The sequence below is a fragment of the Chrysemys picta genome, chromosome 2, assembly GCF_011386835.1.
Source record: "Chrysemys picta bellii isolate R12L10 chromosome 2, ASM1138683v2, whole genome shotgun sequence".
NCBI classification, from domain to species: Eukaryota; Metazoa; Chordata; order Testudines; family Emydidae; genus Chrysemys; species Chrysemys picta.
In genome coordinates, this window is record NC_088792.1 from 253,338,857 (window position 1) to 253,363,678 (window position 24,822).

A 24,822-nucleotide genomic window follows, 5' to 3' on the forward strand; every position below is an offset into this window, starting at 1 on the left:
TCTGCATCATTGCCAGTGCTGCTGAGCTCGCCACGATGTCCAAACAGGAAATGAGATTCAAACTGGCCAGACAGGAAAAGGAATTCAAATTTTCCCGGGGCTTTTCCTGTGTGGCTGGTCAGAGCATCCGAGCTCGGACTGCTGTCCAGAGCGTCAACAGAGTGGTGCACTGTGGGATAGCTCCCGGAGCTATTAGCGTCGATTTCCATCCACACCTAGCCTAATTCGACATGGCCATGTCGAATTTAGTGCTACTCCCCTCGTTGGGGAGGAGTACAGAAGTCGAATTTAAGAGACCTCTATGTCGAACTAAATAGCTTCGCAGTGTGGACGGGTGCAGGGTTAATTCAATGTAACGGCGCTAACTTCGACATAAACGCCTAGTGTAGACCAGGCCTGAGTGTAGCCTTCATTGATTTGAGATCTACCATACCATTCTCTCACTAGAAGGGAAAACCTATAGTGGCAGCAGGCCATAAGAGAGACCCAGTTTGGGAATATTTTAATGAAGTTCCTCTACCTGTGGGTAAGAAAGGCATGTGCGCAAAATGCCAACAGTGCAACAAAGAAATGCAAGGCCCAGTTGCCCAAATGCAACAACATCATGAGAAGTGTTCCTTCTCAGGAGGAAGCTGCGTTGAAGATGATGAAAGGAACATGTCTGAACATGCAGGATCTTCAGGTTGGTAAACTTTTTTATTTCATACTTCTTTCTTAAGGACTGCCTGTCTTCCTTCTAGACTATTCTTGAATTCTCATGTTTGAGCAAAAAAACATAGTTGTTACTCTATGGTACTATCATTTTAGATGCAGTTGTGATAAAAAATAAATAGCTGAAATAGACAGATCTTCCTTTTACAATTTCACCTTTAAAATAATACTGAGTGTCAGTGAATGCAATGAGTAATACTAAATGAGCAATATGGTAATAATAATTAAATAACTGCACTGACTTATTTGGTTTAGGAGAATCCATCCTCAACATACAGGATTCTGAAGACTATCCACCTTCAAGATCATCATTTTCTATAGTTTCAGAGTTATCTGCCAATTATAGTTTCTCAGTCAAATCATGTATGTCACATAGCCACAATATATCACCTGTAGCAATAAGAAAAAAAAATCTCCATAATCTAGAAACAACCATAGATAAGAACCAGAAGATTACAAAAAGAGGTAATTGATGAAAAAATTGCCCGGTTTGTTTATGCAACAAACTTGCCTTTTTGTATGATTGAAAACCCACACTTCATTAACATGGTTCAGTCATTAAGACTAGGATACAGTCCACCCAGCAAAGCAGATATCGCAGGCAAATTGCTTGATAAAGCATATGAAAGACAAATTGAGCAGTGTGCAAAAGGTCTAGAGGGTGAAATTGTTAACTTGAGTCTTGATGGGTGGAGCAATGTCCACAATGATCCTGTTGTACGTGCTTGTGTGAAAACAGAAGAAGGGAACAATTGATACATCAGGAAATGCACACACAGCAAAAAATTTACAAGTAGCAGCAGTAAAAGCTATAACAAACTGTGAAAAAAAATTCAAATGTCTAGTACGCAGCTTGGTCACAGACAATGCTGCAAATGTATCCAAGACGAGAAGACATTTAGAAGAGTGGAGTGAGTCCCCAAGCTAACAACATACAGTTATTACAGTGCTCATTTCATCTACCTCCTAGCCAAAGACTTCAGTGTTCCGCAAATAAAGGCTAATGTTGAAATTGCAAAATACTTCCCTAACAACCACTTTGCAGCAGCTGCTCTGAAAAAAGTGGGAGGAACCAAGCTAACTCTCCCACAAGATGTGTGATGGAACTCAGTAGTGGACTGTTTTGAGCACTATATCAAGCACTGGCCTAATCTGATGACAGTTTGTGAACAAAATCGTGAAAAAATAGATGGCACGGTCACAGCCAAAGTTTTCAACACTGGGCCTAAGAGAAATGTTGAACACATGCTGAGTACCCTGAAGCCTATTTCTGTAGCCTTGAACAAAATGCAGGGAAATAGCTGTTTTATTGCTGACGCTGTTGAAATTTGGAATGAACTGAGTGAGATCTTAAAAAAAGAAATATGCAATGACAGAGTTAAATTACAAGCATTTAAAAACAAATAGGACAAGCACTATCTCCAGCTCATTTTCTTGCAAATATTCTCAATACTCAGTACCAGGGTCAAACCTTAACTGCTGAAGAAGAGGAGCTGGCTATGACATGAACATCCAGCAAACATCCCTCCATGATGCCAACTATAATAAACTTCAGAGCTAAAGGTGAACCATTCAAGAAATAGGTTTGCTGATGATGTTTTAAAGAAAGCTTAAGCACTTGGATTCAGAGACTGTTGAAGCGATCATCTCACTTTTAACAGTAGCTTCTTCTGCCGGTGTAAGAAAGAATATTTTCTTCCTCTGGACTAATTAATTCAAAACTGAGAAATCGTTTGGGACCTGAAAAAGCAGGAAAGCTTGTTTTTCTTTTACGGATTAGGAACAAACAGGAAAATGAAGGTGAAGACGACCGAGTTAGCTGCAGAAGCCAGTATTTTAAGTTTCTCATGTTGACCTGGCTGACAGTCAATTTTTTTTTAAATACTTCATTTAACTATTTTAGTTAACAATTTTAAACAAACCTGATCTTAAAAAACTTGAATGTTTAACTAAATTCAAAAATTCATATGCTTGTTTTGTTAAAATATTATATATGTTTGCTGTTGAAGAAAAAAAATCAGAATATATAATGTTTAGTTAAATAAAACAATGTAAGTGTCTGTCTGGTGATGTTCTCCTCCTAATACAGCATGGCAAGAAAATCCTCCAAATATTAATGATTAACGTGTTGAATTGGAGATTGTTTACCTCCCAATGACTTCATAAATATCTGCTTCAATTACCTTTGGTAAATTAAATAACCAATCATTCATTTTCCGATATAGCTATAAAACTTATCTGAAAAGTTTTCAAAATAAATCACTTTAAAAATGTATAGGGTGTACCTTCTAAAAATGACACCTACATCTATCTCCGAGTTGTGAAGATGATGTACTAAGGTTATAACAACCAACAAGAATGCACTTTTATGCAGAAATCCATGATTAAATCAAGTCTTCCTGACTAGTGATTTAAATCATGATTTAAATCAATTCGATTTAAATCAAATCCACCCTGAAAGAACTTATCCTTACTTTATGAAAGGTTTCTTAGAAGTACTAAAATAAAACTCAGACCTTATGTTGGAAAGACATCAAACTTTAGGACCAAAAATTTGAAGGCCTGCATTTGTAAATGTGTTGGACTGATAAAATAAAACAGCTAGTTTAAGAACTCACATCAGTGTCATGTTAGTTTATAGCAAAATCGATGCCATTTTTTAACATTAATACCAAATTTATTTATTTTACAATGTTATATTCAAAATTAATTTTGCTAGGGAATGAAAGGGATTAAAAGTATTGGAGGATAATTTACCACATTTTACTGATTAAGTCTTACCAGACTTGTCTTTTATGCAACCTATTTCTGAAATGGACCTCCCTATCCCAGGACACTGTGGTCTCATCTTCAATTAAATCCCTCTTGAAAACCCATTTCTATGAGGCCTACAGACATTACCACACTTTTCCTTTATATAAACAAGTGCTTTATTACCACCTTCTGAGTCTTATTTGATTCTGTATTATAAACTCCTGCAGGCAGGCAATCAGACCTGTGTCTTGTACAGCATCAAACATTGGTACTTAAATCTGGCTATATTTTGTAGAAACTGCCAAGATTAGTTCAGTATTATCTAAGTTGCAGTAGCACTTAAGCCCCAATCAGGATCATGGCCCTGTTATGAGCGGTACTGTAACAGGAAGAGGGCCTGCCCAAAAATACTTTTAGTCTAAAAAGGGGTACAAGTAAAACTACTACACTTGATGGTAGACCCTTATATTAATTCCATATGCAAGATATCGTCTATTACAAAAAAGTGTTGTGTTTCTTTAAGACAATAGTAGGGAGTGGATTAAGAAAGGAATATAAAGAGAGACAGGAAAAAGAACAAGAAACACAACAGATAGAAAAAATAAGGTTGTCCGGTTGATGGGTGATTAGTGGCTCTCCATCAAATCTTCTATAAGATGTAGCACATTTTGGTCTCATTTAAATTTACTTATGTAGTTTTGAGAGATTACAGTTCAGAGCTGTAAAATGCTTCCCCAATGTCCAGTGTTATTTATTTAAAAAGTACATTTTGCAACATAAGTGCTTTCCCTTCATGTAGGCAGTGTACATCAATAACTGGCCATGCAGAAGATCAAGTGCAACATTATCCAAACTGCCTGAAATCTGGACTCCTTTGAAAGCAATAGTAACTAGGCATTCTACAATAGGCAAGGGTGCCACTAACTGCCTTGCAGCTTAGTGCAAGTTATATTTTACAGCATTATAGATGTGATGTTTCAAATGCACTGCTTAAGAGGTTTTTCTCCCTACCAATGAAGTAGGGAAAGAACATATGTTAGACAATCTAAGTTGAGTTATTTTTCAGTGAACAAACAGCACAAGGAGAAAAGATCTCGATCTAGTCTGTGTTCCAAATGGAATTTTATATTAAATCTAAACTTATGATCATGCCAACAGTGCAGGACCATAGCTGTCCAAGTGATCTCCCGTTTTAGGACTGTACATCTACTTTTTCAGGGTCTCATCTTGATCAGATTTTATGATAAACTTAGATATTTTCTTCTGCAATAGACACTGGATTTGTAGTTTTATGACTGTTTTCCATCCAGCAACTATTAAATGTCAGTTATGTCTGTGGAGTACAAAAGCCATGACTTACAAAATACAAGTTTTCTGGCTTCTTCCCATACATTTGTCTTTCTCCCTCTGCAGCAGGAGAGAGAGAACAATTTACACACTTGGTATAATTTGATAAATGCCAATCAGTGGCAGCATTAAATGATTTTATTAATCAAGCTATCTCAAAAGTTGAAACTATTGCCAATAAAAAGGAATCTTTAAAAGGTCTGTTTTCTCCTAGTTTGAGGATCACATGGATACTATGTACTTAGCAGTCCCTTGCTACAGGCAGCTTCTAGGGAGAAGCCTCTTCAAATGCTCTTGATTACAAGAGTCCTGTCAAGAGCTTTAGGCTACCCTGTCCTTTACTAGTAGAGTAAAACACTTCAACCCTTTTCAGACTAGTAATTATAACAAGTTAGCCAAACACCAGTTTTATCAGGACTTACTCATGGAGGGGAGTTTCACCAATGGTAAAAACCATGAATTAATATGGTTCAGCCTAAGCCAGATACATAAACATGTGTGGCAAGTAAAGGGATCTAGTTCTGAGGCACACCTAAGATATGCTGTTCAAATAGAAATTTACCTGTGCTTAATCAAAACTGGTTACTAGAGATAGTGTGGCCTGGAGGAACGAATAAAGGATTATTAGTAAGGCAACTTTATTACAATAATTTCATCAACAATCCCAGAAAGCTACAAGCAACAGCAGAAGCATGCTTCCCATCTTCTACTGGCAGGGGGTCAGAGGGAAAAAGACAGTCATAGTATTAGGCAACTGACCAAATATTTGTCATTTTTATTTTGCTGCTGTCAGTTTCCTACTTGTTACCGGCAAGTTCATTTTTAAGTTCTTGCAAAAATTAAAGAAAAGATTTGTTTGGATGCCTTCATATAGTACCAAGCACTGTGTAGTTCTTGCTATTCAAGCTAGACATTAAAGTCAGGTTGGCATTAAAGAGGGAAAAGCGAATGGTTATCAGAAAGATGTGTTTTCACTTCCAAATACTGACTGTTCCATGAAACTTGTACTGGCTTTTTTAATGTTCCTGCTTGCACTTAGCCACTATGGTGATTGGTGCAACAAATACATCTAGCTAGATCAAGGTCAGAACACACAATATTGACAGTTGTCCTTTCCTTTGTCCATACAGCTTTATTATTAAGAATGAGCCACGTATCTTAACTGTGCTGGAATCCAGACACTTTGCTACCCTGTTAGTGAACCAAAGTTTCATACATTTGCAGAAGAATTAATAGACAGAATCAAATGTAGTCATTCTGATTTATATTACACCAAATTGATCTGGGTAGCTAGCAGTCCATCTCAAACTAAAAGCCACCCATGACTGACATGGAGTTTCAGTTCCACTTTGTGATACTGGAGCTGTTAGTAGCAGATTAATAGTTTGACTAGAAACCTTTTGTTAGAGAATTAAAGGAAAACTATTCTTGTTATTTTAGGGTATGTCTACACTGGAAACTTCAAAGCGCAGCACTTTGAAGTGTGATCGTGTGCGAGCGCTGGGAGAAAGCTCTCTCAGCACTCCTGGTAATCCACCTCCATGAGGGCATTAGCTCCCAGCGCTCGGAGCCTGTCTACACTAGCGCTTTAAAGCGCTCAGACTTGCTGTGCTCATGGGGGTGATTTTTCACACCCCTGAGCCAGCAAGTTAGAGCACTATACAATTTAAGTGTAGACAAGCCCATAGCAAGTTCCTACATCTTTGTGATGGAGAAAAGAGTTCAGATAGGTGCAGCTACAACCAGGAAGTAATTCTCACAAATTAACAGTGTGAAGTCAGAAGACTCAATGAGTTTGCACCTGCCTCCTATTCAATACTTCGACAACTATACACTGAAGCCTAATGGAAAGAGTGGTTGTAGACAGTTAAATCAAGAGGAGACTTCATTTAGAGCCTTAATGGAAAACTAAAAATTGAACAACTATAGCTAGTAATCTCTCTGGAATATACTGGTTATCTCCAATGCATCACTTGTAAATCCAAAAGATTAACAATTTAATTCATGAATTTAGAATTTTTAAAATTCTTTAGCATATAAGTCTAAACTAATGGTTCTAAAACAGGAAAATAGATATATTACAACTGCTAATGACTAAGATTTTTCAAGAGAGCCTAAGGGGACTAGGCATTCAACTCCCACTCAATTTTAATAATTGGAGCACATAACACTCTTTAGATGCCTTTGAAAATTCAAATCAAGTTCTTGATACAAGTTTTAGCTAAACTCCTGCTGTGTACTCCAAAAAGTTTTGAATACAGGACAAAAAATCTGAACTGACAGGGAGACTAAACATCAATTTTAGCATCTTTTCTAAACGTAGATGGCCATAGAATTACATGCAGTGATAGTACTCTTCCATGGAAGTACCGAATATCTTTTCCAACAAGTTTGTTAAAATCTTTCACAGTATAGTGAATTATACTGTATCACAAGAGTTAAGCAATGCAGCTGCTGAAAAATCCACCGAACTCAACCAACTGCTTCACTGTTATTACACCATTATAGCCCACCAGCAACCCACCAGTCTACATGCCAGAAAAATTATGGCAGTGTTCCCTAAAAATTAGTAGGCTCCATGGGCTGGAAGTAGGACACTAAAAGTGGCATATAACATACAAAGTGAAAATATAGTCATGTATGTCCCTCTGCAAAAGCATTCAATGGCAACTCACTCCCTAGAAAAGCCAAGTGGGGGATGTTACTTTTGCTAATGCTACTCATTAACAGATGATGCACAAATATGATTAAGTACAGATGGAATGTGGTAAATATGAATAGGTGATAGCATATTAACCACTTACACATATATACCTTTATCAATGGATTATGAAATAGTGTTTCAGAATGGACAATCCCCACAACTAAGGCAACAAACATCCCTGCTGCAGCACTTTTTGTGAACAAGCAGTCACTTGGGTCTGTTCTGAAGCTACTTATGCTCCCCTTCACAAATACATAAAATTTTGGGTTTTTATATATGCACTTCAGAGAACTGTATACCAAAAAAAAAGAAAAAAATACAGGTGGATGATTAAATTCTGCCCTCTTCCTTTGGTTCCATTACTACCCAGCTTTAGGTTACAGTGAGTACTTATAGCAAGTGTAAATAGATGCACTTCCATGAAAAAGTACCACTGTAAACCTTTAACCCTGAAATTAGTAAGAAGCACTTGTTTTACAGACACAGTTTGAGGAAGAAGGCCTCATTACCTCATTCAAGGACAGACCACTTGTCCCTGGATTTTTTGGCTGAGCAAAACAAGGCCCTAAACTCAACTGCATTTTTCGGTCTTAAGAATAACTTTGGAACATCGCATCGATCAATTCCAAAATTTCAGGGAGTGTTCTAGGCATCAAAAGACAACTCTATTCGGTAAACCGAAACACCACAGACATTGGATTCAGAGAATAATCAGGTTTCCTGATATTGCCTACACATATCAATGGCAGCAATTTAACTTGCTGTGTGGAGAAGATATTTCCGTGAGAGGCCAGACAAAGTCTTACAGGGAGGTTTTGTGGGAGAAAACTCTAGTGAGTGGACGAAAGGAGGGATACACAAGGGAACAGAAGTGGGAGTGGTGATGAGGGAAATCAGGGACCCAGAAGAGGAAAAGAGGTAGGGGGCATGGAAACAGCGACCTGCAGTCAGCAGAAGGATTGGGAAAGGGAAAACAGAGCCCGGGGAGGGAGGTGCAGGGAGGAATGGAGGGCACAGACCCAAGCATGGAAGAGTTGCAGGGACTCCCCGAAACAGAAAAGCAGGGAAGGCGGCACATAAGGATCTTAAGAGGGCAACGGAGGAATTCAAGGAGCCCCTGGTGTGTGCAATGTGCTAGGTCTATAGAATCTATGATGTATGCGTCCCCCAGTACTACTTTCCATTGTAAATTGTCAGCTATTGCTCTCGTTTTAAGTGAGCACCTAGCAATTGGCATAGGCCAATGCTTGTCTGAAGCCCTGCACTGCCTTACATCTGTTAAGTGTTTTGACAAGAACCAAATCCTTTAGAAAGTATTCCTTGACCATTTTCCCACACTTCCATTTCAGAATAATTCCAGTTTAAATGGAATACTGGTAATACCAGGGTCACAGGTCAGCAGCAGAGCTGGGAACAGAACCCAGGTCTCCCAAATCCCAATCCAGTGCCCCAACAAATAGACTGTGTTCATACTATTTATTTTCATCTACCACTTTTATATGTTCCCAGCAAATTACAAATGTAGCATCATAAAGCTCCAGCAGAACCAACAACTGCCACATTCTGGTAATGTCACAAATACATTAGCCTAAAGGGCTTCCTCCCCCCCCGGCTTTCCTAATCTATCAATTTAGCAATTAGGACATCAATTACTTCCACAGTGAATTGTGGTGCAATATTTCATACCTTGCAGTGTTACCTGAATGACCCTGCAAATACTGAGGGAGAGCAGCAGCTTAAAAAAGTCATTTATTTAATGACCAAGTAGAGTACGAAAGAAAAGCGAATACATTCATTTAAATGGAGCTTGTTAGGGAAGCTTAGGGAGCCTGAGTAGTTTTTGCACGGAACTTTGTAAGGGCCATGAACTGTATAAATGGAACTTTGTTACCCACACTTAAGATCCAGTTATCTATATAAAAGCAGAGTCAATAACTATGCTCTCTGGTCAGTCTCATTTCTCTCTGAAGTTAGGTTTGCTATGTGGATAGTTGTAGGCTAGTCTATAGAGTCCAACTACAAAAACTTGTAATTAAACTAAGTCTCTTTTCATTTTCACTCAGATAATAATATTATGCAGATCCCTATGTAGAATATGCTGCTAAAATATGCTGTTGTAGTTGATTCTCTCACCTAGTAACATGGGCTAAAATGAACGTACGCTGGATTTTACCGTTTGCCCATCTCACGTCATTGAATCTGGTACAGAAACTTCTTGGTATATAGTAGTTTAATTAAGGAGTCTATCTGGGACATCTTATCAGTCAAGAAACAAGAGTGAGTTTAGCTATAAATGTTAGTTCTTTACCTAAAAGTTTAACCTTGATAATTAGGTTGCACCTTTGAAAGCATTTTTAAAACCAGTCACTTGGATACATAATATAGTAATATTCAAATTTTTTTTTTTTTAACCTAGCATTTAGAAGACCAATTTTCTTAAAAAAGGTCACTGCCCAGGGCATTGTTTCTTCTGGATGGTAGCTTAGTCCAAACAGGTTTAGTTTTGATTAAGAATAACTGGACTGACCACACCCAGATGAGTAAGATTTTAGCTGGCTGAAGTCAGTTAAGTATGCTGAGTAGTAATGATCTAAACAGAATTTATATTTCTGATCACCACATACAGCACACAATTTAAAGTCTCTTCTGAAATCTAAAGGACAAGGACAGGCTTTTTTTTGTGAGCGCTTATTTTTCCACACAAATACCTTAGATTAAAACATGTTGAAATAGTTTAATATTTTAGTTTCCTGCTTTATTTTTTAGCAGGAACAATCCTTGTTTCAGAATCTGGTTTTCATACTTGAGAAAAACAATACTTCAGCATTTGATTGCTAACACTGCTGTCTGCAATAAATCTTTCAGCAGAAAGAAGAAATATTTTATGAAGCTGTTGGCCTTAAAGCTTTATGAATCTAGTTTACAAGGCTGAGTTTTGTGTTAAGTCTGCCTAAGCAGTGTCCCTTTAAAAAATCCTGTTCTCTCCCACCAATATGAGACCTACTGAAATAAAATTAGGAATTAGCAGCTCTAGGTATTAGTCCTTAATCAGATTGAAGCACACTTCACATTGAGAAAGTTGTTTTAATAGTGTTACATCTGTCTAAGTTAGGCAGTTCCATAGGCACTTTAAAGTTATCCTTATATTAACGTTAAGACACATTAAAGCCCTGTCTGCATGGGTACTTTTAGTGTGCCAATCACCAAGGAAGATAGTCCCTAAATAGAACTAGACAGTCAGGATGATGCTGAAATTGTATAGAATATTCTCTTCTATACCTTTGGAGAAGTTGTATTCTATACATTTCACTTCATTCTAAGGGATGATCACATCACATTTCATCTAGTGACTATCCACCAGACAAGATTTAAGGTGTCAGTAACCTTAATAGAAGTTTAAAATAAGGGTTCAACTAAAGTGTGCGCACCATTTTAATCAACACCTGCATGTATCTTGCTGATTTTACAACATATACATGTATAACTTGAATTCTTATATCACAAAATTTCAGTGAAGTCCTTGATTTACTGTAGCAATAGGATTTCTACCTCAGCACACATGCAAAAGGACTCACTAGCAATGAGTTCATTGTATACCAGTATGTGTGTATTATTGTAGAGTTTGAAAAATTTAGGTAACTAGATATTTCAAAAAGTGTTTTTGGCACCTGAATCATCATAATTAGAAACTTTAACATTCAGCCCTCATATTAACAAGTCTTATTCTAAACTGCAAGCCATAAAAGTAGCCTAATCCTAGAGACCATCTTCTTTGTTCTAGCTTTTTATCACTAAAAGCTGTAACTTGAAGAGGGCATCAGTAGCTTTGCTACTGCCTCCTTGTGCAGACAGTTTTCTGCATGGCTGAGTCATAACCAACATTACATCATCTTACCCAGGGAGGGGCACAATTTCCATAGTGAGAATTACAACCTCATACAAGCAGCACAGTATACTGAAGATTCCAGATACAAAAGTAATCTGGGTTATGTGAAAAAAAATATTTCTTCGAAAGAAACCAGGTTCAAAGCCCGTTAATTAGTTCATTCATACATAAGTATTGTGTCAATATTTTTGCTTATATACAAACATGTATAATCAGGAGATCAATGGAATATAAAGTCTATGTACAATAAAGAGTTTCAACAAGTTTGCAAAAATGTTAAAGTTGATGCCAACAAGGACTTTAATACCAGTTTTGGAATTACGTATTTAAGGAAGAGAAGTCACTCAGTTATTGAGCATTGGCCTGTTAAACTCAGGGTTGCGAGTTCAATCCTTGAGGGGGCCATTTAGGGATCGGGGCAAAAATCTGTCTGGGGATTGGTCCTGCTTTGAGCAGGGGGTTGGACTAGATGACCTCCTGAGGTCCCTTCCAACCCTGGTATTCTATGATCTAATTTTGTTTTTCAGACATGGTGGTAGGGGGAGATTTTGGATGCTTTGCATAGAATGCCTCAGTTTTTAGCAAGGAACTGAAAAATAGCAGTTTAACAAGGCCAAAACTATTTACACCCTGCAATATTAAGCAAACGCGGATTAAATACAGTTATCTCTCACCAACACATCATTGCAGATGTCTCTTAGCTCTGTTTCAATTTTCTCTCTGTATTCTCGGGCCATCTGCTGTTTTTTCTCAGCACCTTCCGTCTTTTGTTCAATACTTGAGACGACTCTCCAAGATGACCTACGGGCTCCTACGACATTTTTGTAAGCAACAGAGAGAAGATTCCTCTCCTCATTGGACAACTCAGCTCCTTGCTCAGTCACAGACTTCATGCAGCCTGCCATGTCATCATATCTCTCAGCCTGCTCAGCCAGTTTGGCCTTTTGCACCAGCTCATTTTTATCCATGCTGATTTTTCTGAAGAGGGAAAATAGGAAGGCATTATTCAAACAATATTAATCAAGGGCAAATTAGCCTCATATGTAGAACGAGTCTTTTTTAAAATATAGAATATTCTAGCTTGTCAGTTATGCAACTAAGGCTCTCAATGCTTGGACATTTATAAAACCAGTGACTTAAAGTCTTCAAGACATGACATTTCTACAAATTCAAACCTTTAATGTAGCACTTCTAATCTTTTATTTCAGACATCAAATCACACTTGCAAGGTGCACCATTTCTGTGCTGTCCCAAGTATGTAGACAATTCAAGTGCCTCTTGCCACTGCTCAGAGTTTTCTTCAGACTACTTCCAAGCAGCAGCATCATCATTAAGTTTATCAGTTTCATTATTCTGATGATTAGAGAACAAACTGGAAGCAGCATCAGTGGCTGACCATTAAACAGTTCAGAGGAGGACCAGCCCAAAAAATAAATGAAAAACAGAAATTTTAAAAAAACCCAAACAACTTCACACTGAAGTAGTAGCATAAAACTCCCAACTCCCTAAAGAAGTTTAGTCTCAAGAATGAAGAAAAATAACTCTGCACCAGCCAGGAGTTTTTAAACTTTCAGATACTTACTACCCAGAGGTTGATATCACAGCTTAGGCCCTAATCATACATCCACATACACTTGCAGCCCTCCTAGAAGAGGAGGGGCTGAGCTTCTCACCTGGGCACTGCTCTTCCACCTTGCTAGTTATGGCTTGATGGGCAGTGAAAACCCTCATTGGGATGCAAGTGTTAGCTGGGTGCGTTGTAGCCCTTTTGGTCTGCATCTTAACAAGCCCTTTCAATATACTGATCTAACTTGATTAAAACATACCCTTTTGCATGTCAGAATGGTCAGAGCCCACCACCCCCACACTCATTATGAACCAAAGACTCGTGAAATATCTGGTAATTATTTCAAGCCCTGCAATATGCAGTAGCTATAAGATTCCTTGGTATCTTAACTGATGAAACTAACATGTGAAAACTCATTTTACCCAAGCATATTGTGTTTTTATATTACTTTTTCCCATTGCTCCCCAACAGTTGTGGTTTGGCTTATATAAGTATATTTCACATAAGACTACTGGGGATTGAATTTGTATTTAAACTCCATGAAAAGAAAAAATTAGATATTCAGAGCTCAGGTCATCTCAAGGGTGAAGGACGTTTCAGTAGCTGTTTGAACCAACACTGGTAGAGAACAGTTACTCCATTTCTATATAATATTTGTTAGGGTGGATAAAGGCCGTGACCACACTGCAAACACTGTTAAGAAGCCATTTTATAGAATGGTTGCAGCTGCAGCAATGTTACCACCCAGCATAGATTAGACAGGGCAGTAGTGGGTAAAACATTATCTGAAAGCCAGTTGATCAAACTGCGGTTACTGGCTAGCCAACGCCAGCAGACTGGCACGGCAGGATCCTCGACAGCACTGCTGCGCTTTAACAGAAGAGAAGCTACTTTCGAAGCACAGCAATGGTCGGAAAATGCCAGTCAATTCCTCTGTACACTAGATCGCGTCTTGACAGCATAAAATGGTGCTGTAGGAGCTCTCCGCAGCGCAGGGCCGCGGTGCGCGCTCGCAGCCGGCACGGCTACACCGACCGCGAGGCGGTGGGGAGCGGGGCGGCTACAACATGAAATCGACACGGCGTGGGCGAGGAGGGACAACCGGGCCATACTCTACCCGCCGCCCCTCCCGCGCTGCGGCCGCCGCCGCATCCGCCCGGCTCCGAGACAGGCAGCGTCTCCGCTGGGCTCTTTGTCATGGCGGATCCGTGCCAGAGCCCAGCCCACTGTGCGCGCTAACCCCGCTCACCTCAGCCCAGCGCCGGGGGGAGGAAGCGGCCGCGCCCCCGCCCCGCCATAGAACGACAGAGGGGAAAGCCGCAGCCCGGCGCCGTCGCCACACGGGCGAGAGAGGGGGCGAGGACCCCGCCCCGCGGCGCCAGCGCAGTCACCGCCCTACAGGAGCTGCCGTGGCCACTCGGGAGTCCGGGCAAAGCGCCCATTACACGCCCCGCGGCCGGGGGCCCCAGCGACACCCCGGCTCCCTCCGCGCCGGGATCCGGGGCGGGGCCACCGCAGCAAGCGCTCCAGGAACCCCGCTCGGCCAGACGGACGCAGAGCTGCCGGCGGGAGACCACACCCAACCAGCGAGCCGCCCGCGCCCCACACGCTGCGCGCCCTGCCCCAGGCAGGCGGCCCCCCTGCCGGCAGGGCCCCGCGCGCCCAGGTGGGGAGGGTCGCACCGGACCCGGAGGGGCTGCGCCCCCCGCTGCCTCCCTGGTCCGACACCGCGGGGACGAGCCACCGCCCAGTAGCCTCACCTGCCAGAGGAGCAGCCCGCGCTGACCCCCTGCCCCGGGTCACACGCTGCTGCCCCCGCTTCCCCCAACGGCTCCATCTTCCCCCTCTCCAAGGCGGCAACCTGGCGGGGGGGCGGACCCGGCCTCACCTGTGCAGCGGCGGCCACGTCCGCAGCGGCGGCATAGTTACCTGGGGGCCAGCTCCCCCGCGCCTTGCCCGCGGAGCCCGGCGCAGGGAGCCGCCCTACTGCCTGCAGAAGGACCGGAGGGGTGGGGGGGGGCGCCGCTACCCCGCCAGCTCCTTCCCCCCTCGCGGGAGCCCCTCAGGGCTGACTATGCCGTGGGCCCCGTTACCTGTGTAAGGAGGAAGCGGCGGCGCGAGTGTCTCTGGGCGGGTAGCCGGCGCGGACTGTACCTCTCTAGCCCTGCTGCTCTCTCCGCTGCAGCCTCTCTCCCAGCGCCGCACACGGGGTCTCCGCCAATCACTGCGCCGCAACGCACGGGCACCACACTGCCCGTGACGTCAAACGGGGCCATGGCAACCGCGAGGGAGCGAGCGCCTGCGCCCGCGCCTTCCCCTCCGCCCCACAGGGCGGGGGCCGCACCAACCGCCGCTGGCGTCGGCGCGCGCAGCACCGCGGGGGACACGCCTAGCTCCGTCCGCCACAGCCCCTGCCGCGGGCGCGCGCCTTTGCCTCCAACTGCAGCGTGTGAGTGAGCAAGCGCCTGCGGGGTCCGCGCCGCTCCCCTGGCGGCAGGGCGGGGAGACGCCGCGCACCGACTCTCCCTTCCCCCACACAGACCTGCCACAATGGCGCCTCCCGTCGGAGAGGGGCTCCCGCCTGCTGACCTGTTCGAGGTGCTGTCACTGGGGCGTGGGAGAAACTGCCCCAATCCCCTACCCTGGCTCGCTAGGGCGGCGCATCTCAGTTCAAATAGCCCCAGATGTGGCTGGCTGGCTGAAGCCCCGGCTCCCATGTGACACACCACGTTTCAAAGCCGTCTGAGTGACCGTGCAGCAGCTCTTTAGAGTAGGGGGTTTCAAACTTTTTTTCTGGGGACCCAGTTGAAGAAAATTGTTGATGCCCGTGACCCAATGGAGCTGGGGATGAGGGATTTGGTGTGTGTGGGGGGCTCAGGGCTGGGGCAGAGTTTTGGGGTGTGGGGGTGAGAGTTTCAGGGTGGGCTGTGAATGAGAGGTTCAGGGTGTGGGAGGGGGTCTGGGCTGGGAATGGGAGGTTTGTGGTATAGGAAGAGATTCTGGGTTTGGGAGATTCTGGGTTGGGGGGGGCTCAGGGCTGGGACAAGGGGTTGGGGTGTGGGAGGGGGTCAGGGCTCTGGGCTGGGGGTGCAGGCTCTGCGGTGGGGCCAGAGATGAGGGGTTTAGGGTGCACAAAGGGGTTCTAGGTTTAGGGGCGGCTCAAGGCTGAGGCAAGGGGTTGGGGCACACGCTTACCTCTGGCGGCTCCCGGTCCCTGGCGCAGAGGCAGGCACTGTGGAGCCCCGTGGCTCCCCTGCCTAGAAGCCAGACTCACTGCTGGCCACTTCTGGGGTGCAGCACAGTGTTGGAACAGGGTAGGCACTAGCCTGCCTTAGCTGGGAAGCATCGCAGACGGGACTTTTAACGGCCCGGTTGGTGGTGCTGACCAGAACGACCCAGTGCCTGACATGCCGCAACCCAGTACTGGGTCGCGACCTGAACTTTGAAAAACGCTGCTTTAGAGCACTTAGGAGAGTTGAACTTGAAGCAGAAAACTGGTTTTACCCTTCACTCTAGCAAAGCTCGTGCTCTGCTGTCATCCATCGATCTGAGTTTTATGCCGTTGCCCATCACTGGAGGATCTGAGTGCCTTAAACAGAAAATCAATAGCAGTAGCAGAGTCCCTAGCGGCTTTCCTGTAGACTCTGGCACTTCACCCTTTATGGGGTCAGACCTCTGCTGGGGATAGGGCTGAGGGTTTCAGGAGGGTTGGGGGAGGGTTGAGAAGGGTTTTGAGAATAAAAGGTGTGTTTGAATTGTGAGCATTACTTATGATGGAAAGGCTTCCTCTGACAGAAAATTGCAACGTTATCTAAAAATGGTCAGACTGGATCCACCCAATCAATTGGTCTACAGCCAGATCACCTTGCCAGAGAATGCTTTGTCCCCCACTTCACACATTTGTCATCCTGGGTTATGAGGAAAGGTTAAAAGAATTGGGCATATTTAAAGAGAAAAGAATATTGGGGACAACACGATAACAGTCTTCAAATATGTCAAAGGCTATAATACTCCTGAGGGAATTCTGCACCAAAAGAAATTTCTGTGCATATTTTAAAATTCTGCACATTCTATTTTTTGTCAATAAATAAACGTGAAGGCTCCAGACTGGCAATGGGGAGCACAGGTCACTGGCTGCATGGAAGTGGGAGATCACCCTGCAGCCCCTCTCTGCCGCACTCCTCTCCCCCCGCAGGACACGGACTCAGAGGTGAGACGGCACTGAACCCTGACACACAACAAGGGCAGGGCCTGCCCCAGAATTGCCCGGGGCCCTGCCCCTCCACGCCAGGTGCACCAGGTGTGGCCAGGCAGGCTCAGCCCAGCAGGATCCATGTGGGGGGTGGGGGATCCAGGTGTAGGGTTCAGTGTGGGGCAATCTGAGTGCAAGTGGCTCAGTGGGGGATCTGGGTATGGGGGGGGGATCTGGATGCATAGGGCTCTTTTGGGGTTTCCAGGGAGGGACAATGGGACTCTGCAGGGGGGTCCAGGTGAAGATGTTTGGGGCTCAGAGGGAGAATCTGGGTGAGGGGGGATGGGGCTCAGCAGGGGGGCCTGGGTCCTGGGGGGATGGGGCTTGGTGGGGTGGGGGTCCGGGTGCACAGGGCTCGTCAGGGCGGGGGTTGGAGTACAGGGGGATCACTGGGAGAGTCGTCTGGATGAAGGGGATGGGGTTCAGTGGGGAGGGTCTGATTGGAGGAGGTGAGGCTCAGCAGGCTGGGGATTTGGATGTGGGGGGCTCAGTGTGTCCCTTTCTTTGTCCCATTGATCCATTCACTCCCTAGACAACTTCTAGGCATGTCCTCTCGCCTTCTCTTTCTTGTCTGGACTGCGGAAATGGCTGTAGACTTGTAAATATAATCAAATGACAGAAGTGAGGATGTTGTCTCTAGATTGTTTAGCTCTTCAAAAGTGTACTCATACCAAGGAACATCATATGTTCATTTTTAGGTGGTGACATTTCTACAGTAGTTTTGACTTTTTCTGATCGGCCACAACCCCTTCTTTATCACATACCCTAAGAACTGTAGTCAGGTTTGTCAGAGGCTAGCGTACATTTTGTTCTATTCTGACCACCCCAATTGCCTTCAGACCTTGTTTTAACTTTACATGATACTCTTTCTTGGATTTCCCACAAATTAAAATGTCACCATTTAAACTTTCACTTCCCCCAGGACTCACAAAATCTCATTCTTTTTCCTTTGGAAGATTTCTGGAGCACTTGTGAGACCAAATGGGAGGTAACAAAAGTAAGGTGTTCAGAATGGTGGGGCAGAACTCACCAGAATTCACTGCTGAGGAAAAATTATTACTCAAAATAAATTTGAAGACTATACCTTTTCCTCTTTACTGCTTCATTGAATCTCTGTAGGACTGTGCAGATACAGCGGTCTCAATTTTTTTTGTAGCATACATCATAAAGGAACATCACTTTGTTGGTTCCGTTACACCATTCTTCTCCATCATATCTAGTTCTTGTTTCAATTTTAGAAGCAATGGGATTAGTACCCTTGCAGCTGTGATGATCCAAGGAAATATACATTGCTCACCTTTGTTTGTGCTGCCTCCCTGATTCATTTGCTTCAAAAAGATATATTCCCATTACCATCCTTTATTATTACATTTCCTGCATACTTCCACTGGCTCAGCAAACCTCATCTATCCTGTGTTTTACTTTATCATGCCTGTTACATTTCTGTCCAGGGAACTTGGTATTCTTAAAAGACTTATGTTAGGGGGTGTGATAGGGTATACTTGGCCTTCATGGCTCTCTGCTGGAGGCCCCATGGTCCAACTACACCCCACCCAAGAAAAGGAGCAGTGAAAGTGAGTCTTCCAGGCTTTCCTAGAGAGGCTGCATGGAGCAGCCAATCAGAGCCCACGGGGCTCAGATAAAAGTTGCTACAAGGCCTTAGCAAGTCAGTTCCTGGCTAGGACTGGAGGGCCTTCTCTGGCCAAAGAAGCCTGAACTGGTAGCCAGAATCTACTTCGGGTTGCATTTTGCTTAGCTGGGTTTGTAGAGTGATATAGCTATATCTTAAGATCATTAACCCTGAGGTACAGGTGGAGCGGAAAGGGGCAGGTAGGAAGAGGCCCAGGGAAAAAGCAGCAATGAATTGAAGTGAGTGGTACATGGCTGCTGATAATAGGGACCCTGGGTTGGAAACTAGGGTAGTGGGTGGGCCTGGCTTCCCCTGCTGTTCACAGCCCTGCCATGAAGGGGGCAGGACTGAGTTGGGAGCCTAAACAAAGGGCTGTATTTAAAGGGGCCCAGAGCTAGTACTGAAGATCCTACTAAAGGTGAATGAATTATTTATCAGAGTTTATAATATCTTGGAAGGGGTTCATTTGGGCTTTGTGACTTGGCTGGAGGGCTGTGCCGGTAAAGAGCTGCCAAGTGAGTTTCTCAACCTACAAGGGGTGCCAGGAGCAGGAAAAGGAACTGCAGTACTGCATACAGCAGCAGGGGGTGCTCAAGAAGTGTGTATCCCCTGATACAGGCGGCTTCCTTTTTCCTCAAGAGAATTTTTTTTCTTTGCTGCTTTTTTGCACCATGCTTCTGCAGTTTTCTTGCTGGATGACTTGTGTTTTCAGTATCTCAGACTGTCAGGCATACTTGTCGACATCCAGAAAGCAAAAGCCAGTAGATCATGAATTTGTAAAATTATAGAAACTTGCATACACTTACAGATTTGCATAAAAGTACATACAAACAGAGTAGGTGGGAGGAAGAGGGCGTGGACAGAGAATGACCCCAAAATATCCTTCTCTTTCCATCATAGAAGATTAGGGTTGGAAAAGGCCTCAGAAGGTTCATCTAGTCCAACCCCCTGCTCAAAGCAGGACCAACCCCAACAAAATCATCCCAGCCAGGGCTTTGTCAAGCCGGGCCTTAAATTCCTCTGAGGATGGAGATTCCACCACCTTCCCTCCATAGCACATAATTATTTCTCCCCTAACATAATTATTACCCCTCCCTCTAACTATAACCTTTGAGAAGGTGGATGGGGAAGCAGGGCAAGGCTATTCACCTCCTCCCAGGCCTCCTGAGGTGGCCGCAGGGCAGAGCTTTTTTCCAACTCCTCTCTCCCCTGGGGAAGGGGCAGTACATCAGGGAGAAGGCCTTGTACTGGGGTTGACAGCACAAGAAGCCAGTGGGAGCAGCTGCTTGCTAGCTGGCTCTGGAAACACAGGGGTCCCACCACATCAACTGGGAGATAGAAGCATTGCTAAGGGAGTAAGGAATGCATCAGTCTATGGAGCAGTTTTGATTGCCTTTCTCCAGGAGGCAGGAATATGAGGAATAGCTTAGAGCAGCCAATTGGAGGGAATTTCCCCAGAGGCTAGGAATTTTCTCAGCAGCCCCCCAGAAGGGTCTGCAAATATCTAGTCTATGCGAGAATCCTGTAGTTTCAGCAGGTCTGTCATGCTTTTGTAAAGCTTTGGATACTGTTTCACATGACCTTCTCGTAAACAAACTAGGGAAATGCAACCTAGATGGAGGTACTATAAGGTGGGTGCAAAACTGGTTGGCAAACCATTCCCAGAGAGTAGTTATCAGTGGATCATAATCATGCTGGAAGGGCATAACGAATGGGGTCCTGCAGGGGATCAGTTCTGGGTCCGGTTCTGTTCAATATCTTCATCAGTGATTTAGATAATGGAATACAGAGCACACTTATAAAGTTTGCAGACGATACCAAGCTGGGAGGGGTAGCAAGTGCTTTGGAGCATGGGATTATAATTCAAAATGATCTGGACAAACTAGAGAAATGGTCTGATGTAAATAGGATGAAATTGAATAAGGATAAATGTGAAGTATTCCACTTAGGAAGGAACAATCAGTTGCACACATACAAAATGGGAAATGACTGCCAAGGAAGGAGTACTGTGGAAAGGGATCTGGGGGTCATAGTGGACCACAAGCTAAATATGAGTCAACAGTGTAACACTGTTGCAAAAAAGGCAAACATCATTCTGGGATGTATTAGCAGGAGTATTGTAAGCAAGACACGAGCAGTAATTCTTCCGCTCTGCTACGTGCTGATTAGGCCTCAGCTAAAGTATTGTGTCCAGTTCTGGGTGCCACATTTCAGGAAAGATGTGGACAAACTGGAGAGAGTCCAGAGAAGAGCAACAAAAATGATTAAAGGTCTAGAAAACATGACCTGTGAGGCAAGATTGAAAAAATTGGGTTTGTTTTCTCTGGAAAAGAGAAGACTGAGAGGGGACATGTTAACAGTTTTCAAGTAGGTAAAAGGTTGTTACAAGGAGGAGGAAGAAAAATTGTTTTTCTTAACCTCTGAGGACAGGACAAGAAGCAATGGGCTTAAATTGCAGCAAGGGAGGGTTAGGTTGGACATTAGGAAAAACTTCCTAACTGTCAGTGTGGTTAAGCACTGGAATGAATTGGGTAGGGTGGTTGTGGAGTCTCCATCATTGGAGATTTTTAAGAGCAGATTAGACAAACACCTGTCAGGGATGGTCTAGGTAATACTTAGTCCTGCCATGAGTGCAGGGACTGGACTAGACGATCTCTCGAGGTCCCTTCCAGTTCTATGATTCTATGCTTATGGCACTGCCTATTGTAGAGTTAAGTCAGACACTAACTGTAATTTTCTGACAGTTCCTTGCTTAAAATCCTAATTACTAGATGGTCTTTTATATGTTCTTTATTGAAATCAAAGTCACAAGGCTGTACTTGTACATTATAGTACCCTTACAAAGTCTTCCATGCATCCTTCAGTAACAGCATGTCTGTTTGTGTATTACATTCCTTTTTGGAATTGAACATTCATACTTTTTAAGAAGGTGTCATGGTTATTCCAGTCTCCTTCCTCAGCAAAGGCTAATGATTTATATATTTTCAGCTTCATTCCTCATGATGTAGATTAATGAGTGTATTTCACCACTCTCTGTGGCAAGCTTGGCTGTGCTTTGGAATCTACTGATGTGTTCCTTCCTCTCAGGATATTTGGTCAGCTGATCAAACAAAAAAACTTCTGGGGCATTCAATTTTTGAATTTTCTCTTCCTTCTGTTTGTATTGGTCCAAAACGAATCAACTGAAAACACCATGTCATGTGACAATGGTTTAAAAAAAATCACAGAAAGAGCTCCTTCTTTACATTTTCCTTGTTCAGTGATGGATTAGGATAAAGTGAGGAGTATTACCCCTAAAGCTATGCACATTCTTGCTCTCTCTACTTCACTGAAAAGCTTCTGCCTAGGACCCTTTGGGGGGTCCGCAGACTAAGATTTCCAAAGGGATCTGCACCTTCATTTGAAAAATTTTAGGGGTCTGCAAACAAAAAAAGGTTGAAAACCACTGGCCTAGAACCTTCTCCAAACCCCTCTTTCCTGTTTGGCTTCCTCCTGAAGTCTTAAAGAAACAATACACATATCCTCCTCAGAAGACGCAAAGAACTAGTACAACCTGAAGTCCTGTTTAGGTAATCCTTGTAGTCATATCTTCAGATGACTTTGGATATGGAGTAATATATTAATGCAGATCTTGGTTGCAGATGTCCACATTGAGGATACTTCAGACATTATCTGATAGAAGAGATCAATTTGTTTGAACATAAGAACAGCCATACTGTGTCAGACCAAAGGTCCATCTAGCCCAGTATCCTGTCTTCTGACAGTGGCCAATGCCAGGTGCTCCAAAGGGCATGAATAGAACAGGTAATCATCAAGTGATCCATCCCCTGTCGCCCATTCCCAACTTCTGGGAAACGTAGGCTAGGGACATGCTGCAGGGAGCCCCGGACCCTTTAAATTGCCAGCCTGGAGAAGCTGGTCCGGCACGGCGTACTGGCTCTTACCGGTATGCCGTACCAGACCATACCGGTTTACTTTCACCTCTGCCTGGTGGGGTCTTGGATCCAGTGGAGCTTGGTTTGAAAATCAGGCGGCTTGATGTTGTTTGGGGGTTGTTAACATTCTTGTGGGAGAATCAGTTTATTCCTGTGTTTGAAGTTGGTGTGACAACATTAAATGCAAGCTGAGATGCAAAATGGAAGAACAAAGTTCTCTCTCTAGAATTAGATTGACTAAACTAATTAGGTCACTTTGGGGTGTAAACGAAGAACTGGATTTGGGGTGGGTACTGTTACCATTGGAATCATCAAGAAGTCATATAATAGACCTGCCAGTCATAAAACAGGCTTCCAGTAATTTACTGGCAATCTAAGCTGTAATGTTTGAAAACATGGATCTAGAATAGATCATATCCCTGTGTAGGAACCAGCATGAGGCCTACGTATCACTTAAATCACACTCTTTTATTCTCTTCTGGTTCTTACACCAGGCCTATCACTGTGGTATATCTATGCCTTCCAAAGATACATAAAACAAGTACTAACATGCATCACATGAAATTCCTTCTCCATTTCTTTCCACAGGAGGAAACGTATGGTTTTGTCACTGCTTTTGAAGATGACATACAATGTCCTATCACATATGAAGGTGTGATGGCCATCCTGGTAGCTGACACCAAGGTTTGACCCAGGGACCTTCCGAACTGAAAATGTGAGTCCCTACAACTTAAGTGAGTAGTATACAGATCTGAAAACCTAATGTTGCATCCATTTCATCTTCAGTTACACTCCAGTGAAATACCTCTGGATTTAGTAACTGAGGATGAACTCTTGCCTATTGTTTCTAAGAAGAAAAAGCATTAGGAATTTGGAACTTGGACTTGTTCAGTGTTCATTGTTAATAAATACAAAGTTGTCACGGAGTGTGGGGGGACACAAGGCCCTGCACCCCCGGCTTCCTGCTTTTCACTATGACTCTCAGCCAGCCAGTAAAGCAGAAGGTTTATTTAGACAACAGGAACACAGTCCAAGACAGGTCTTGCAGGCACAGACAACAGGATCCCCCCCAGTTAGGTCCATCTTGGGGTCCCAGGGTCCCACAGCCCCCTTGGGAGGTCAGAGCCCTGTCTGCCTCCCAGCCATTCCACCAGCCAGCTCCTGAAACTCTCCCTTCAGCAACCCCTCCCACAGCCTTTGTTCAGTTTCCCGGGCAAAGGTGTCACCTGGCCTCTAACCCCTTCCTGGGTTCTCATGTTACATGCTCAGGTATCTTCCCTTAAGGCCAGTCTCCCATCCCCCAATGCAGACCGTCCTAGCCAACCTCTCCTGCCTTCCCAGCCAACACTCCCCACTCAGCATTCAAAGACCACATTAAGAACAGTCCCAGTTCGTCACAAAAGTAATGTACTTTGGAAAGAAAAAAGTAAACTACTTGTACACATTAGAGTTTTAAATGAACGTATCAGCTCAGGAAAGGATCCTATGCATCACTGTCTACAGCTCAATGAAGACTCTGCTTAATATGCAACTATGCTAAAAAAAAAAGCAAACAAGATATTAGGATGCAAACAGAAGGGGATGAGAATAAGATGGAGAATAGTATAATTCCATCATATAAAATCAAAGGCGTGGCCTCTTAGGGAGTACAGTGTGCAGTACAACTCACCCCTCTCCAAAAGGATATTCTACAATTAGAGGGGGTATAATGCTACCTGCAGTGACTCAAGAGCCCAAGTACCAACCTCTGGGCAGACTTTTAAGAACCAGGGCACAAATCCCAAACAGGTTGTGAGTTCTGTACTTAGATTTCACTAACCAACCATCAATTGTAAACTCCTCAGGTACTAAACTGTCTAAACATAGTCACAGATTATGTACACTTGGGTACTCTCATCTATCTTACCACCCAGGTGAGTGTACCTTGGTGATAGCTGGTTCCTTACACCAAGAATCACAGCAATATTCTGGTTACTCTCAGTTCCAAAGAACCAGTCACCCCAGATGAATTGCACCTTAGATCTCACACCAAAGAC

The 24,822-nt window shown here is 43.7% G+C and overlaps 1 protein-coding gene and 1 long non-coding RNA gene across 12 annotated transcripts in view; one reads left to right on the forward strand and one right to left on the reverse strand.

Moving 5' to 3' along the window:
• YWHAZ (tyrosine 3-monooxygenase/tryptophan 5-monooxygenase activation protein zeta) overlaps positions 1–15,328 on the reverse strand; it is a 36,914-nt gene extending 21,586 nt beyond the window's left edge. Inside the window, exons 1-2 of one of the 5 annotated variants that reach the window (XM_005306624.5) lie at positions 15,063–15,328; positions 12,077–12,380 (exon numbers count right to left, since the gene is read on the reverse strand). In XM_005306624.5, coding sequence (XP_005306681.1) covers positions 12,077–12,370 — 294 coding nt within the window. In that variant the 5' untranslated portion in view covers positions 12,371–12,380; positions 15,063–15,328. Of the gene's footprint in view, positions 1–12,076; positions 12,381–14,086; positions 14,481–14,857 lie in introns of those variants that run through there. The other 4 variants (XM_024109432.3, XM_065582217.1, XM_008172792.4 and 1 more) reach the window with 4 other exon arrangements.
• Positions 15,287–24,822, forward strand: part of LOC112060214 (uncharacterized) — a 33,335-nt gene continuing 23,799 nt past the window's right edge. For 2 of the 7 annotated variants that reach the window (XR_010598031.1, XR_010598028.1), the window contains exons 1-4: positions 15,431–15,739; positions 17,069–17,179; positions 22,493–22,655; positions 23,375–23,520. This is a non-coding gene — a long non-coding RNA (uncharacterized LOC112060214). The other 5 variants (XR_006173273.2, XR_006173277.2, XR_006173276.2 and 2 more) reach the window with 5 other exon arrangements.